The sequence below is a fragment of the Balaenoptera musculus genome, chromosome 21 (assembly GCF_009873245.2).
Source record: "Balaenoptera musculus isolate JJ_BM4_2016_0621 chromosome 21, mBalMus1.pri.v3, whole genome shotgun sequence".
Lineage (NCBI taxonomy): Eukaryota > Metazoa > Chordata > Mammalia > Artiodactyla > Balaenopteridae > Balaenoptera > Balaenoptera musculus.
In genome coordinates, this window is record NC_045805.1 from 33730038 (window position 1) to 33743576 (window position 13539).

A 13539-nucleotide genomic window follows, 5' to 3' on the forward strand; every position below is an offset into this window, starting at 1 on the left:
TGGTAGGGCTGACAGCGCTGCCTGCACGGCTAAGTGGGGATGGCCACTTTCCGTGCCCGGGCTTGCTTTTTTTCTTCCTGCACCCTCCTCTGCTCGGCTCCTTGGGGTCCGGTGCAAACACTGCTGTTCCCAATGGCTAAAAGCACTTGTCACTTAGTGCAGCAGAGACCCTGCAAGGAACTAACTACAGGCTCGGTGGTAGAATTCACTGCACCAAAAAATTAGATGGTTCCTCCACTGCCTGCCTACAAATCTCTGTTGGTTTGCAAATGATTCAAAGAGAAAGAAGTGTCAGGCTTTCTTCAGATGCCCCCCAAAAAGAGTGCATTGTTCATCTGGACACAAGCCGACGACCAAGAAACCTCTAGGTGAACAGAGACAGACATACGACCCCACTCATTCAAGCACTCGCCCCCCGCGTTCATGGCATGCCCGCTGTGTGTCAGGTGCTGAGCTAGGTATTGGGTAGACAGCTATGTACAGGGCCTGGTCCCCTCCTTCACCAGCATCAGAGGATGAAGGAGGTGGACAGAACAAGAGAAAAGGAGAGAGCTCAGTCAACGCTACCCCAGGGAACTTACTGGCACTGCAGGCTGAGTGTCACCACTTAAAGCAGGGCTGACATGTCAGCCCCCTTCTCTCCCTGTCTGCTTCCCTCACCCCTCCTCCTCTCCTCCTTTCTTTAACTCTGTCCCTCTTCTTCCTCATCCATCCTCGGCCTCACCTTTTCTCCAACCTCCCCACCCTCCTCTCCCAACCTCAAGCTCTGAGTAAACAGAAAAAGCGCACACATCCTTATGCCCAAGGCCTCCTCAGCCCTAGAAAGCAGCCGTTCTTAATGCAAATGCCTGCTTGACACATGCTTTGCAATTTATTTACTTCCAACCCCATCTTCAGAAGCAGGGGACTTATCAGTCAGTGTCATAAATACTGGCTCTTTTTTTTTTTTTTCCCAAAAAACTGCAGCTCCAACAGCAAGCATCTGACGAGGACGTGTGCTGCACAAGCAGAAAACTGAATGAAGCCCCAGAAGGATGCAGGCCTTTCTCGAGCTCCAGAGCTTTAGCTCGATTGCCTGAGTCGAGGTGGTTTCTATCTGTGTCAGTCAGTGCGTCACAACATCAGCCTCCAGCCCCGCTGCACAGCACCGTCAGCCAGCACCTTCCCACACAATACCACCAACTGTAAAGGCTGCAACCACCGTTGAAGTTACAACCGCGATGATTTCTACAAATGGGGAGGGATGCGGTTCTGTTCAGTTAGTCCCCTGTGATAGGTAGGTTGCCCGTGGGACAAACACCTTTCCTTTTAGTAAATCCAGAATACCCTTGCTCAGCTACACGTTCACCCAAATCACCAATCACTGGCATCAAATGTCTATCTGCACGTGTGAAGTTCTTTCTTCCTGCTGAAATGCGCGTGGTTCCACAGCAACCCCAAGTCTGGGGTGACCAGGGTAGAGTCCTCAGCTGCTTGATCTTAATATACTTTGCCTTAAGAAAATGACTTCATTTGTGGAAAACGGGTCTTCATTAGACCTCACCTTATATGAACCTTCACTCTGGCCCCCAGCCCCACCTTGGCCATCTGTTCAACCAGCTCCTACACGAGTGCCCTCTGCCCTCTCTAAAGAGGCTTTCCGCATTGCCCTACCTCCCGTACCTTTCTCCTGAGGGCCTTCCACTTTCTTGTGATTTTGTATTTTGCTATAAATTTTAACTCTGCTAAGATGGCTCTCAAGACCCGGCCGATGGTGAAAAGAGCTCACCATCATTACGACACACAAACCAAGCACCCGGACTTCCCTGGTGGCGCAGTGGTTAAGAATCTGCCTGCCAATGCAGGGGACATGGGTTCGAGCCCTGGTCCAGGAAGATCCCACATGCCGCGGAGCAACTAAGCCCCTGCACCACAACTACTGAGCCTGCGCTCTAGAGCCCGCGAGCCACAACTACTGAAGCCCGCATGCCTAGAGCCTGTGCTCTGCAACAAGAGAAGCCACCGCAATGAGAAGTCCGCGCTCTGCAACGAAGAGTAGCCCCCGTTCACCGCAACTAGAGAAAGCCCATGTGCAGCAACAAAGACCCAACACAGCCAAAAATAAATAAATAAAAATAAATAAATTTATTAAAAAAAAAAAAACAAGCACCCTCACACCTCACCCCATACCATATCGCCCCTCACCCGAAGAATTTAAGAGTTTACATCATCACTATCACTTTGAATTAAGATGTCCTTATTATTGTTGGATCCATCCTAGCACCCAGGACACTGCATAAAATAAGGAAAATCTGTACATGGCAGATTTTCAAATGCTTACTGACGCAGTATGCTATGACCAGCTAGTAAAACAAAATAACACAACTAGGGGGTGGGGAAGGGAATATATTATCATCCAGCACTCACCATGGAGATCAAGTTCACCAGGAATGTAAAGACTAAGATCAAGGAACAAAAAGAATACTGGAGTTGCCACTTTTCTATGTGTGTATTACGTGCAGTCAGGATTCAGAGTTCTACTGAAGGGAGTTACAGTGAATGGAAAGAATTCACAGAAGAGAAGAAAGGGAGAGTTTTGTTTTGACTATGGCTCCCCAAAAAAAAAAATTTATTTATAGTCTCAGGAGCATCAGGGAAGGAGCTGGGGAGCAAGAAGTGGGATAAAAACATAGAGTGAGCAGTTTGGGAGAGGATGGGCTTCGCTCCTAAAGCACTAGGCAGGGATGGAAATAGAGAGCACGCTTTCCTCTGAAGAAGTTTACATTCATGCCAAGAAAGTGGGTGAGCGCTGTCAGATGTAACCAGATTTCCCCCTGCCTGACTCACAAGATGGGCTCTGGTATTTCAGACCCAACAGAAGGACCTGATGGGACTCTCTCTCTCAGTGGCACCAACCCAAACTCCGATTCCCCGTGGGCCTGGGGAAGGCTTCTTTTTAGGTCCTGCTAAAGGGGTGGTGCCTTTGCAAAACTACTATTTACACACGAGACGGCAGTCCGGCGGGGGGGAGTCGGGGGGAGGGCCGCCTTTGGAAGGGGTACGGCGAAGCCTAGCACGCCGGTTATTCTGGGTACGGTTAGAGAACATCTCTGCCCCTGGGTCTCATCTCGAGGAACAGGCTGGATGTGGGTCCTGCTGACCAAGTGGTATGAGGAGCCTGACCCACAGGCAGCCTGTCCCCACTCTGCTGTCAACCAGAGGCTCCAAACTTCTTTCTCAGAGTGAGACAGTTTCAAGAAAAAATGTTTCCTTCTCAACGAGGAAGGCCTGCGTCTCAGCCCTGGAACCCCGGGGGCCCCATTCCCCAGTGAAGGGCTTGCAGGCCGTGCTCCGCCTTGACGTCCGCAGGTTGAAATGGTTCTGCGGGAGCTGAAGTTAGTTCAGCCCAATCTCCAATCCAAAGAACCGCATCCATGGACTCCCGGCCTCCTGCACAGGGGGCTCTGAAACAGCTCTGCTGGAGCCCTGGCCCAGTCAGCTAACGCCCTCCCTTCACAAGGGAAGGTGTCTCTCACCAAAGCTGTTTCTAAAGGCGCTTTGAGTTGGGGGTAGGAAGGCCCCAGACCCAGAAGGGAAGCGCTGAACACAGCAGCGGTTGCCCTGAGGGGTCTGGGCCTTTGCTGGGGGGTGTCTCGTGCCCCGACTCCTCGACAGAGAGGAGACCTGTTCTCTGAGCAGGCCCTCGGGCCAGGCTGGACAGCACCCGCGCCCGACTTCCAAAGGAACTTCCCCTCCTGGCCATCCGCCGCTCCTCTCGAGTGACAAGAACAGGAGACGTTGCCAAGTGACGCCGGGCGAGCCGTTCTTTCCCCGGGCACACAGGGTTGGGAAAGGCGCTGCCTGGGCTCGAGGAGGGTCGGGAGGGGTAGGGCAGAGCCCCGGGAACGAGGCCCTCCGCGCTCCGAGAGTGGGTCACCACCGGCGAGGCGCAGGGCAGAGCAGCCTCGGAGCCCGGAGCCGCGTTTCCCCAAACCGGCTTCCCTGCAAAGCCCGGCGAGGCCGCGCGCCGGAGCGGAGCAGCCCAGCATCCCGCCGCCGCCCGAGGCCGGAAAAGTTCCTCCGGGCGCGGCGCAGCGCGGGCCCGCCGGCGTCTGTCCAGGGTGCTGAAGGGGCTGCGCGGGCAGCGCGCGGGCCGGCTTCCGCGCGCTCTCAGCCTCCGGGCCGCCCGCTCTGCCCTTCCAGACTCCTGCCCTGTCCTCCTCCGGCCGCACCGAAGCCTCTTCCCCGCTCCCCTCCCGCCCCGCGCCCTCCACCCGGCGGCTCCGACTCGGCCGACCCCGGGGCCCCGCGCCCCTCCCCGCTCCCGGCTCTGCCGAGCCGCTTCTCCCCGCAGCCTCCTCCGGGCGCCTCTGCCGCCGGGCTGTCGCCGCCGCCCCCCTTACCTTCTTCTTTCGGTCACGGGAGCGGTTCCTCCGCTTCCTGTTGGATTCCTCCTTCTCCTTCTGCTCCTGGAGGGCCTGCGCCTCAATGTCTTTGATTTTCTTCAGCTGTTTGGCCGCTTGAGCCATGGCCGGCCACGGTGCCCCGCTCGGTCCCCGCCTCCCGGACCCCTCACACTTGGCGATCCAGGTGGCGACACCCTCCCGGGGAGGAAAAAAGGAGTCTGCGCGCCGGCGGAGTGGGGAGCGGCGTTCCCCGCCGCGGGAAGGCGGCTGCCGGGTCGGCGGGGGACGCGGCCGCGAGACGCGCGGAGGGCGAGGCGGCCCCCGGATGGCGCCTCCCGCCGCGGCCGGAGCTCCTCGCCGGCGCCCGGGACGGGCTCTGGGCTCGGCCCCGCCGCCGCCTCCCCCTCCCCTTCCCTTCCCCCTCCCTCCCCCCGTCCCCCTCCCTCTCCTGCGGCGGCTGCGGGGAGGCGGCTCGTACTGCGGCTAGCAGCGAACGGCGGGGAGGAGGCGGACTCCAGCAGTTAACGCAGGGCGGCGCGGGGGCAGCTGGCGGCCGGGGGGCTCGGCCAGCCCGACGAGGCTCGGCGCCCGCGCTCGGCGCCAGCGCTGGCGCATTGCGAGCGCCCGGCTGCGGGCGCGCGGGCCGGCCGGGCTCCGCCACTGCAGGGCCGCCGCCGCCACCGCCGCCGCCGCCGCCAGACGCACGGGCCCCCGCGCCGTCGGGTCGCGGCAACAAAGCCGCCGCGCTCCCCGGAGCTGCCGGGGCGCCGCGGAGGGCCCTCCTGCGGGCGGCCTCGTTGTGCCGGGGGCCGGGAGGACGCTGGGGCGGGCGACGGGCCCCGCGCCGAGGCCACCCCGTGGACCGGCGCGCCTGGAGGCGGCGGCGGAAGCGACCGCATCGCGGGGCGAGGAGGCCGCGGCGGGGGCGGCGGCCGCGGGGTGCGGGACGCAGCCCCCCGAGCCCGCCCTGCCGTCCGCCCCGGGCGCCCGCCGAGGGGCGCGGTGGCCAGGATCCCCGGGAAGCGCCCGTTCCCCCAGCCGCTCGCCTGGAGCTGGATTTGTCCCGTCAGACCATGGGGGCCTTTCATTTGCATATTTTCCCGGTACAGATAGAAAACGCGTCCGAGGTGAAGAGAGTTTTCCTTCGGTCGTCTTTTGTCGGGAGTGGAGCTGGTCTCAGCGCCGGGCACCGCCCACCCCCCATTCCCGGCCTCTCGCACCCGCGCTGGGCGACGCCGCCTGCGCCCGTGTGCAGCGGGAAAGGGCCGCACCCCTGGCCGTGCGGGTCACCGGCCACAGAGCCAGGCTGCGGGAGGGGAAGCGGCCTCGCGCTCATCCGCCCACGCCCTCGCGTGGCCGAGGCCCCGGCTGGCGAACCCCTGTCCCTCGGCCCCGTGCCGCTCCCGACCCACTCCTGGCCCGTCCGCGGGGACGGAGCTCCTGGTCCCCAGGGGGCTAGAGAGGGACTGGTGGAAGACAATATTCAGGACTGGATGAGAAGTTCTTGGGAAGCAGTCTGCTTCTTCGGGCCCTCCTAAGCTGAGGGCTTGATGCCGGCTACAGCCGGACTAGAGCCTGCGGAGGAGGCGTGGCTACACTGCGGCCGGGGAATGACGCTCAGAGGACTCCACGCTGGGCACCGGCCCCCGACAGCACGCACTTGGGGAGCGGCTGAGTCGGCCACCTCCTCTTCAGTTCCTTCTGGAACCTTCCGTCCCCAGCTCTCCCCACTCCCCTTCCATCTCCCTATTCCGGGCAACCCTCTCCACCTAGCTGCTTGCCAATAGTTTAAAAGTACCGGCTGAAAGCTTGCTTTGAACACCGTCCTTTCCCAGGGCTGGTCCAGGACCCTCTCCTCTCCTCACAGTAGCTCAGCGTTGTCCAGCTGAAACACAACGGGAGCCACAAACGCCAATCCCGTATGTAATTTAAATTTTCAAGGAGCCACGTTTTTTTAAAGTTCAAAGAAACTGGTAAAATTAATTTTAATAATATATTTTATTCAATTCAATGTATCTAAAATATTATCATTTAAACATGCAACCAATACAAAAGTATCAGTGAGATAGTTCACCTTGTTTTAGACTAAGGCTTCAAAATTCAGTGTGTATTTTACACTCAGCACATCTAAATTCAGAGGAGGCACGTGTTAGTCACTTAGGCACTGCATGTGACTCATGGTTACTGTACTGTACAAGGGGGCTCTAGACCCTCTCCCCAGGGCAGCCCACCCGTACCCCTGGCTGCAATCACCCGGCCAACAAAGCACATATTTTATCTCTGGCCCAGACCTCTAGGACGCTGGGGGGCACAGGGGCATGAGCCCATGCACCTGTGCCCCCCAGCCTCCTACCATTGCGCCTGCATCCGCTCTGGTCACCCACAATCCATGCCCCACACTGCAGTCACACTAATCTTTTCTTTTCTTTTGGCAGGGGGGAAGGGGGTGAAATAGAAAAGAATAGCTTTATTGCTTTGCCAAGCAAAGAGGGCCACAGCAGGCTAATGCCCTCAAAACTGTGTGTCCCGACCTGGATGGGGTAGTGAGGAGTTTTGGTATACTAATCTTTTCAAAACACAGATCTGATGGTTGTCACGTCTCAGCTCACCATCCTTCTCTTGCTCTGAGCATGAAGATGAAAATCTTTTTAAATTTCTTTTCTTTTCTTTTTTTGGCTGCACTGTGTCTTCGTTGCTGTGCGCAGGCTTTCTTTAGTTGCGGCGAGCGGAGGCTACTCTTCGTTGCGGTGTGCGGGCTTCTCATGGCAGTGGCTTCTCTTGTTGCGGAGCATGGGCTCTAGGCGCACGGGCTTCAGTAGTTGTGGCACACGGGCTCAGTAGTTGTGCCTCGTAGGCTCTAGAGCGCAGGCTCAGTAGTTGTGGCGCACGGGCTTAGTTGCTCCGCGGCATGTGGGAATCTTCCCAGACCAGGGCTCGAGCCCGTGTCCCCTGCATTGGCAGGCAGATTCTCAACCACTGCACCACCAGGGAAGTCCTGATGAAAATCTTTGATGTGGCCTGCAAGGCCCTGAATGATCGGGCTCTTCCTCCCACCTATGGGTCTTACCCCAGGTCTGCCCTGGTACCAGTGCTCCAGCCTCAGCAGTCTTTGAAAGGGTCAGTGCTGTCCTTCCACAGGGCCTTTGTCCTTGCTGCCCTCTGCTCAGACTGTTCTGTCTGACCACCCACACACACACACACACCCCCGCCATCCCCATGCTGGCTAAGTCCAGCTCACTCATCAGACATCAAGGTGGTCTTCACTTCCTCAAGGAAGCACTTCTGGACGGGCCCTTCTGGAGCCCCTGACCAACTCTACCTTCCCATTTGCACCGCACGGTGCCTCCTTCATGGCACCTGCCCTAGTACAATTGTACATGAGTGTGACTGTTTTGATTGATGCCCATCTTCCTCACTAGACGTTAAGCTCCACGAGGGAAGGAACAGTGTCTGGTTTTGCTCACCCTTGTATCGTCAGTACCTTGCATGGTGCCTGGCCCATAGTAGCGGTTCAATAAACGGGTGTTGAAGAAATCAACAAGTCTACTGTGTACTGGTTCAAGGAATACAGGCTACCTCGTATTATTGCATTTCGCTTTCTTGCACTTCCCAGATACATTTTTTACAAAGTGAAGGTTTGTGGCAACCCTGCGTTGTCAGATGATGGTTAGCATTTTGTAGCAAGAAAGTGTTTTTTAATTAAGGTATGCACATTTTAAAAGATGTAATGCTTTTGCACACCTAGTAGACCACAGTAGAGTGTACACATAACTTTTATTTGCACTGGGAAACCAAAAAAATTTGGATGACTCACTTTATTGACATATTTGCTTTACTGCGGTGGTCTGGAACAGAACCCACAGTATCTCCAAGGTCTGCCTGCAACAATAAAACTAGCGGACCTTCGTTCAGCCCCTCCACTGCACCGGGCATTACCGCCGTTTTACAGATGGGGACAAGGTCACACATCTAGTCAACAGTGGAGGCAGATTCTGAACCCTAGCAGTCTGGTTCCAGAGTGCATATTCTGGAACCAGACTGTGCTGCACTGAACTTCCATTTCTTAAAGGCAACGAGTTGGACAATTTGGTGTCCAAGGCCATTTTCAGCTCCAGAACCCTGATTTCTCTTATGTATCCATATCCTTATAGGAGCCTTTTGAAGATCAAAAGCAAAACAAAAACCCTCTGAGATGCAAAGGGGAAACATTGTCATTGATCAACAGTCGGTGTCATTGATCTGCTGCCTCGGTTCCCCCAAATCACCACTAGTGATGGCCCTGGATTTCCAAAATCTCAGTGGGGCAAGATGAAAGTCTGGTCCATTTCCAGGGGTCACTTGTAAGGTTGTTCCCTTGGATCTTATTCTATATTGAGAAGATTGCAAACTCAGAAGGAGAAAATGGGATTGTGCTGTCTGAAGGCATCTGTTCCAACAGGGTGATCTGGACACGGGCGGGGTGAAGAGGGGACTGCCGGGCTCTCGTTGAGTTCCGCCAGCAGATGAAGAGACCGGAGAAAACGGTGACGTCAGCCACCTTGGCCGCTGGAAGGGCTTCCTCCCTCCTGGTCAGAGGACAGACGGTGTCGGGCATCTATGGGGTACAGACGATAACCCTTCTAGACACTCCTATGTCAACAGACTATAGTGATAAGAGTCCCCATTTATGAATAGTTTGCTATGCCTGAGGCACTGATAGTCATTTGTGTAACATTTACTTCTCACAACAGCGTTTTTATCCCTGTTCCCCACATGAGGAAACTGAGGCCGAGCGTGTTTACCTAAGTTCCCCGAGGTCATACACCTCGTGGACAGAGTCAGAATTCAGACCCAAGCTCCCTAACTCCAAGGCTGACCTAAAGGAAGCCAGCAGGAGACTGGTTTGGCCAGTGACTCAGCAGGCCCCCGCAGTGCGGAAGTAGTAGTAATTACTTGAGTTAGACACATGTGATACTATCCCCAGGCAGGCAACCAAAGGGCCAGCCTATCCCTCTGAAGCTGTAGAAGCAGAACCCACAGAGCACAGCATCGCCAGGGGCCATCTCCCACATCTCTTGTCCAGCTGGCGGCGTTGGGCTGTGATCCCTCTTCGGGCTCTTCTTGCCTTTTCTCCTTGCTCCCCGGGGTCCTGCGTGCACCCACGGTCAGCGCGGGCTGTTCACTCAGATGTACAGGAGCGCGGCGTGAGACGCATGTTGAAACCCCAGCATGAGAGACAGTCCCTAGAAGCCCCTCTTTTTCTTTCTCCCCAGAGACAATTATTACTCAAGTAAATTCTGCATTTCAGTGGAGCCTTTGAATTTTGCTGTTAAGTGAAAGGAAAGGGATCCATTTTTAAATTTTTCCTTTCTTCCCTAAGATTTCCAACTGGTTCCCCCAACCCCATTCTGTTATTATGAGTGTATGCAACTGGACCGATTTGTGTTCTTAAAAGAAACATTGTAAAAAAAAAAAAAAAAGAAAGAAAAAGAAACATTGTCAATAATTAATAAAGCTTCCCAAGATAAAAGCTGCCTCCTGCGTTAAATAATATAAATAGCTAAAATATACTGAGTGCGCCAGGCATTCTTCTGAGCACATTTGACGCTAAGAACAACTCCATGTGGGGCGGTGCCATTTCACCATCACCATTTTACAGGTGAGGAGACTGAGGCACCGAGAATGAGTAACTTGTTCCAGATCGATGGCTGGTAAGTCACGGGACCTAGGGTTGAAACATAAAGTCAATCTTTAGAGTCTGTGTTTTTACTGCGGTGCTAGGGCTGACATCCTCGATGGAGAGTGGGTTTTGAAGGTCTCTTCTATTCTGTCCCTGCGCCCTAATCTCTTTTAGGAAAGAAGGTACCACCAAGCCTCTAGCAGCTCCTGAGCCCTCTGGAGACAGAGGCTGTCCCAACCATCCGACCAATGCCACCCCCTACAGGTGTGCAATTCAGGTTTGAGTCAGGAAAGGCCCAAAATCAGAATCTCAGAATTCGAAGGAATTGCCTTTCCATTTCCCAACCAACGTGAGGACTGGATTTCTCTGTTCACTCTCATGTTCCCAGGCCAAATCGCTCCCTGAACGGCCTACCCCAGAGGGCCGATCCTCTGTTCCACCTGAGTCCAAACCATCTCCCCGAGTGTGTGCACATCAGACCCTGCGCTGCCCTCTGGCCAGACACAGAGACTATTCAAACCCTCCTTCCATGTGATGTCCCTTCAAATATTTGAGGAGAGCTTTCACTTCTCTCCTATGCTTGTCCAAAATAATGTCAGAAGTTCATAGCAAAGGTGAATATTGAGCTCAAGAATTCCTCATTTCCTGCCCAAGGTTTACAAAGGAAGGCGACTTACCATTTTAATCACTGCATTTTCCAGAGTGAAATTTGAAGAGGTAAAACAGCATAAAGCCAAGGCATTCCGAAAATGCTGGAATAAAATTCATGTATTCACTCACCCTGCACTGGGCCCCCAGAGCCCGCAGAGATGCCATCTGCTACCCTCCTGTCTGCTCCTCTCCACCCCAAGCCTGCCCTCCCCTGTCACTCTCCACAGATGCCAGTGTCTTCTACTTCACAGAAGAAACAGAAACCTCCAGGTTGACCATCCTCAGCTTCCTCCCCATCCTCAGCATTTGTACTTGTCTAAACCCACCCCCTTGTCAATGCTCTTCCTTTGATTTATCCTCTGTATCTCATCCCTTCTCACCTCAGAAAACACGGCTTCAATCACCCCTTCCCTCAGCAGACATCCACAGCGTGCCTCTCCACAGGCTATACCCACCATCTCTTCCCTCCATGGCCAAGCTGCCCCAAAGCATGGTCACTGCATCCCCATCCCTTGTCCCTCACCCTGAATTCTGTCCTCGCACCGCGGAACCTACAGCCACAGTTCCATCTTGAAACTAACTTCCTGTTGGCATTTGGCCTGGTTGCAAACTTCCCTAGTTCCCAAGACCCTGCTCTCGCCTGGTTCCCCTCCTGTCTCCTGAATGCTCTTTTAAGGGCTCATTAATAAGAACTCCTGCCTGGCCCCTTTCAGTCTAGCGCTCCTCCCGCCATGATCCCAGTCTCCGTGTCAACCTGCACCCACTTTCCAACAACACTGGGTCTCTAACTCCAGCTTTGATCTCTCTCCTCGGGAGACAAGTAGTGGACCCAAGCCTTCTAAGCAGCATTGTCAGAGATCACATCCATCATCACCCCTCCTGGCATCTCAATTCCCAGGTAACAGCACCACCATTCACCTATCACTCAAGCTGGGAACCTGAGGTCCCATGGAGCTCCCCCCTTCCTCTCCTTTCCACCCCCAGTTCCATTGCCCACTAGATGCCAGAGTCTTTCTTCAAAACCTGTTCTCAAATTTGAATGCACATTCAAATCACCTAGGGATCTGTTAAAATGCAGGCTTGGAGGTGGCAAGTAGGGATGGATTGCAACAGCGGCCCCTATTCTCCGTCCCTCCCTTACACGACAATTTAATCCATCCACCCTGTGTAACACCACTCAGATCAAGCTAAGGAATGTTTCCAGCGTATATCAGGAGTGGGTTCTTTGCCATTACTGTGCAGTATATTCCACAGTGTGAGTGTACGACAGTTTACCCATTCTCATGCTGACAGACATGGGCTGTTTCTGCTTCGAGGCCGCTACAAATAAAGCTGCTATGGACACAGCACTCATGTATGTTCCTTTTGGTGGACAGAAGCACAGATATGCAGCTGTGCTGGGTGTGGACCCAGGAGTGAAATGGCTGGATCATTGGGCATACACGTATTTTGCTTTGGTGGGTACTGCCAAGCACTTTTCCGAAGTGGTTGTACCGACTTGCGTTCCCACCGGCAACGTAAGAGCATTCCGGGGCCTCCACATCCTCGCCAGCACTTGGTATCGTCCTTGGTTCTGAGTTCAGCCCTTCCAGTGAGCGAGCCGTGCTCACCTACTGTGGTTTTACTTTGCATTTTCTGATGACTAGAGAAGCTGTGCACACCTCTGTGTGTTTATCGTTCATTTTAATATTCCTCTTGACGGAAGCTTCGCCCACGTCGCTCCTCAGGCCGCGCTCACTCCTGGATGGACACCAGTCTCCGTCTGGATTTCTAACCGCCTCTCTAAGGCCAGGGGCTTCAACACACCCAACACCGAGCCCCTGGCGGTCCCCCACCCGGCTCCATCCCAGGTGCTGGCGGCTGCGTCCTTCCAGCCGCTCAGAACTAAAACACTGCAGAGCTCTCCACTCTTCTCTTTCTATCACATTCTACGTGAGATTCGTCAGCCAATCGTACCGGCTCTGCCTTCAAAATACAGCCAGAATCCAGCCACGTTTTATCAAACCCTCTGCCGCACCCTCGTGCAAGCTGCCATCATGTCTCATTGGAAGCTCTGAGCTGCCTCCTGAGTGGTGCTCCGGCTAACTCCCTCGCCGGTCTGACGTCTGTGCGCAAGTCAGCAGCCGGAACGCCTCTGTTAAAATGTAGGTCAGAGCATGTCTCACTTCTCTGTCCAAAACCCTCCAGCACTTTCCCATCGCGGAGTAAAAGCCAGAGCTCCCCCCGCTCCGCCACCCGCCTCCCCAGACCCCCTGCTACCTCTCTACCCACCCCCCTGCTGCTCTGTCCCGGCACACGGGGCATGTCCCTGCCTCAGGGCCTTTGTACTTGCTTGTCCACCTCCCCCCTCACCCCTGCTGGCTCGTCCCCTTGCTTTCTCAGTGAGGTCTTTGTATGAGTTCGCTAAGGCTGCCGTAACAAAGTACCACACACCGAGTGGCTTGAGAAACACAAACTGATGTCTTGCTGATCTGGAGGCTAGAAGTCTGAGACCAAGGTGTCGGCAGGGCTGGTTTCCTCTGAGGCCTCCCTCCTGGGCTTGTAGACGGTCATCTTCTCCCCGCGTCCTCACACAATCGTCCTTGTGTGCGTCTGTGTCCCAATCTTCTCTCCTTATTAGGTCACGAGTCACACTGGATCAGGGCCCACCCTAATGATCTCGTTTTAACTTAATTAGCTCTTTATAGGCCCTGTCTCCAAATACAGTCACATTGGGACGTGCTGGCAAGTTAGGATTTCAGCATATGAATCTGGGGAGACACAATTCAAGCCCATCCTAGTCTTCTTTAACCATTTTCCCTAAAATTTCATCCCCTCCACCCCACACACTTCATATCTCCCTTT

General features: G+C 54.8%; 1 protein-coding gene across 7 annotated transcripts in view; it reads right to left on the reverse strand.

The window, feature by feature from the left end:
• The window catches only part of ANK1 (ankyrin 1), a 208795-nt gene extending 204113 nt beyond the window's left edge, over positions 1-4682 (reverse strand). For 3 of the 7 annotated variants that reach the window (XR_005018152.1, XM_036838540.1, XM_036838542.1), the window contains exon 1: positions 4383-4573. Coding sequence is in view for 6 of the 7 variants with exons in the window: in XM_036838540.1 (XP_036694435.1) it covers positions 4383-4508 (126 nt within the window). In the remaining variant the exon portion in view is untranslated. Of the gene's footprint in view, positions 1-4382 lie in introns of all 7 variants that reach the window. The other 4 variants (XM_036838539.1, XM_036838538.1, XM_036838537.1 and 1 more) reach the window with 4 other exon arrangements.
• Positions 4683-13539: the final 8857 nt, after the last annotated feature.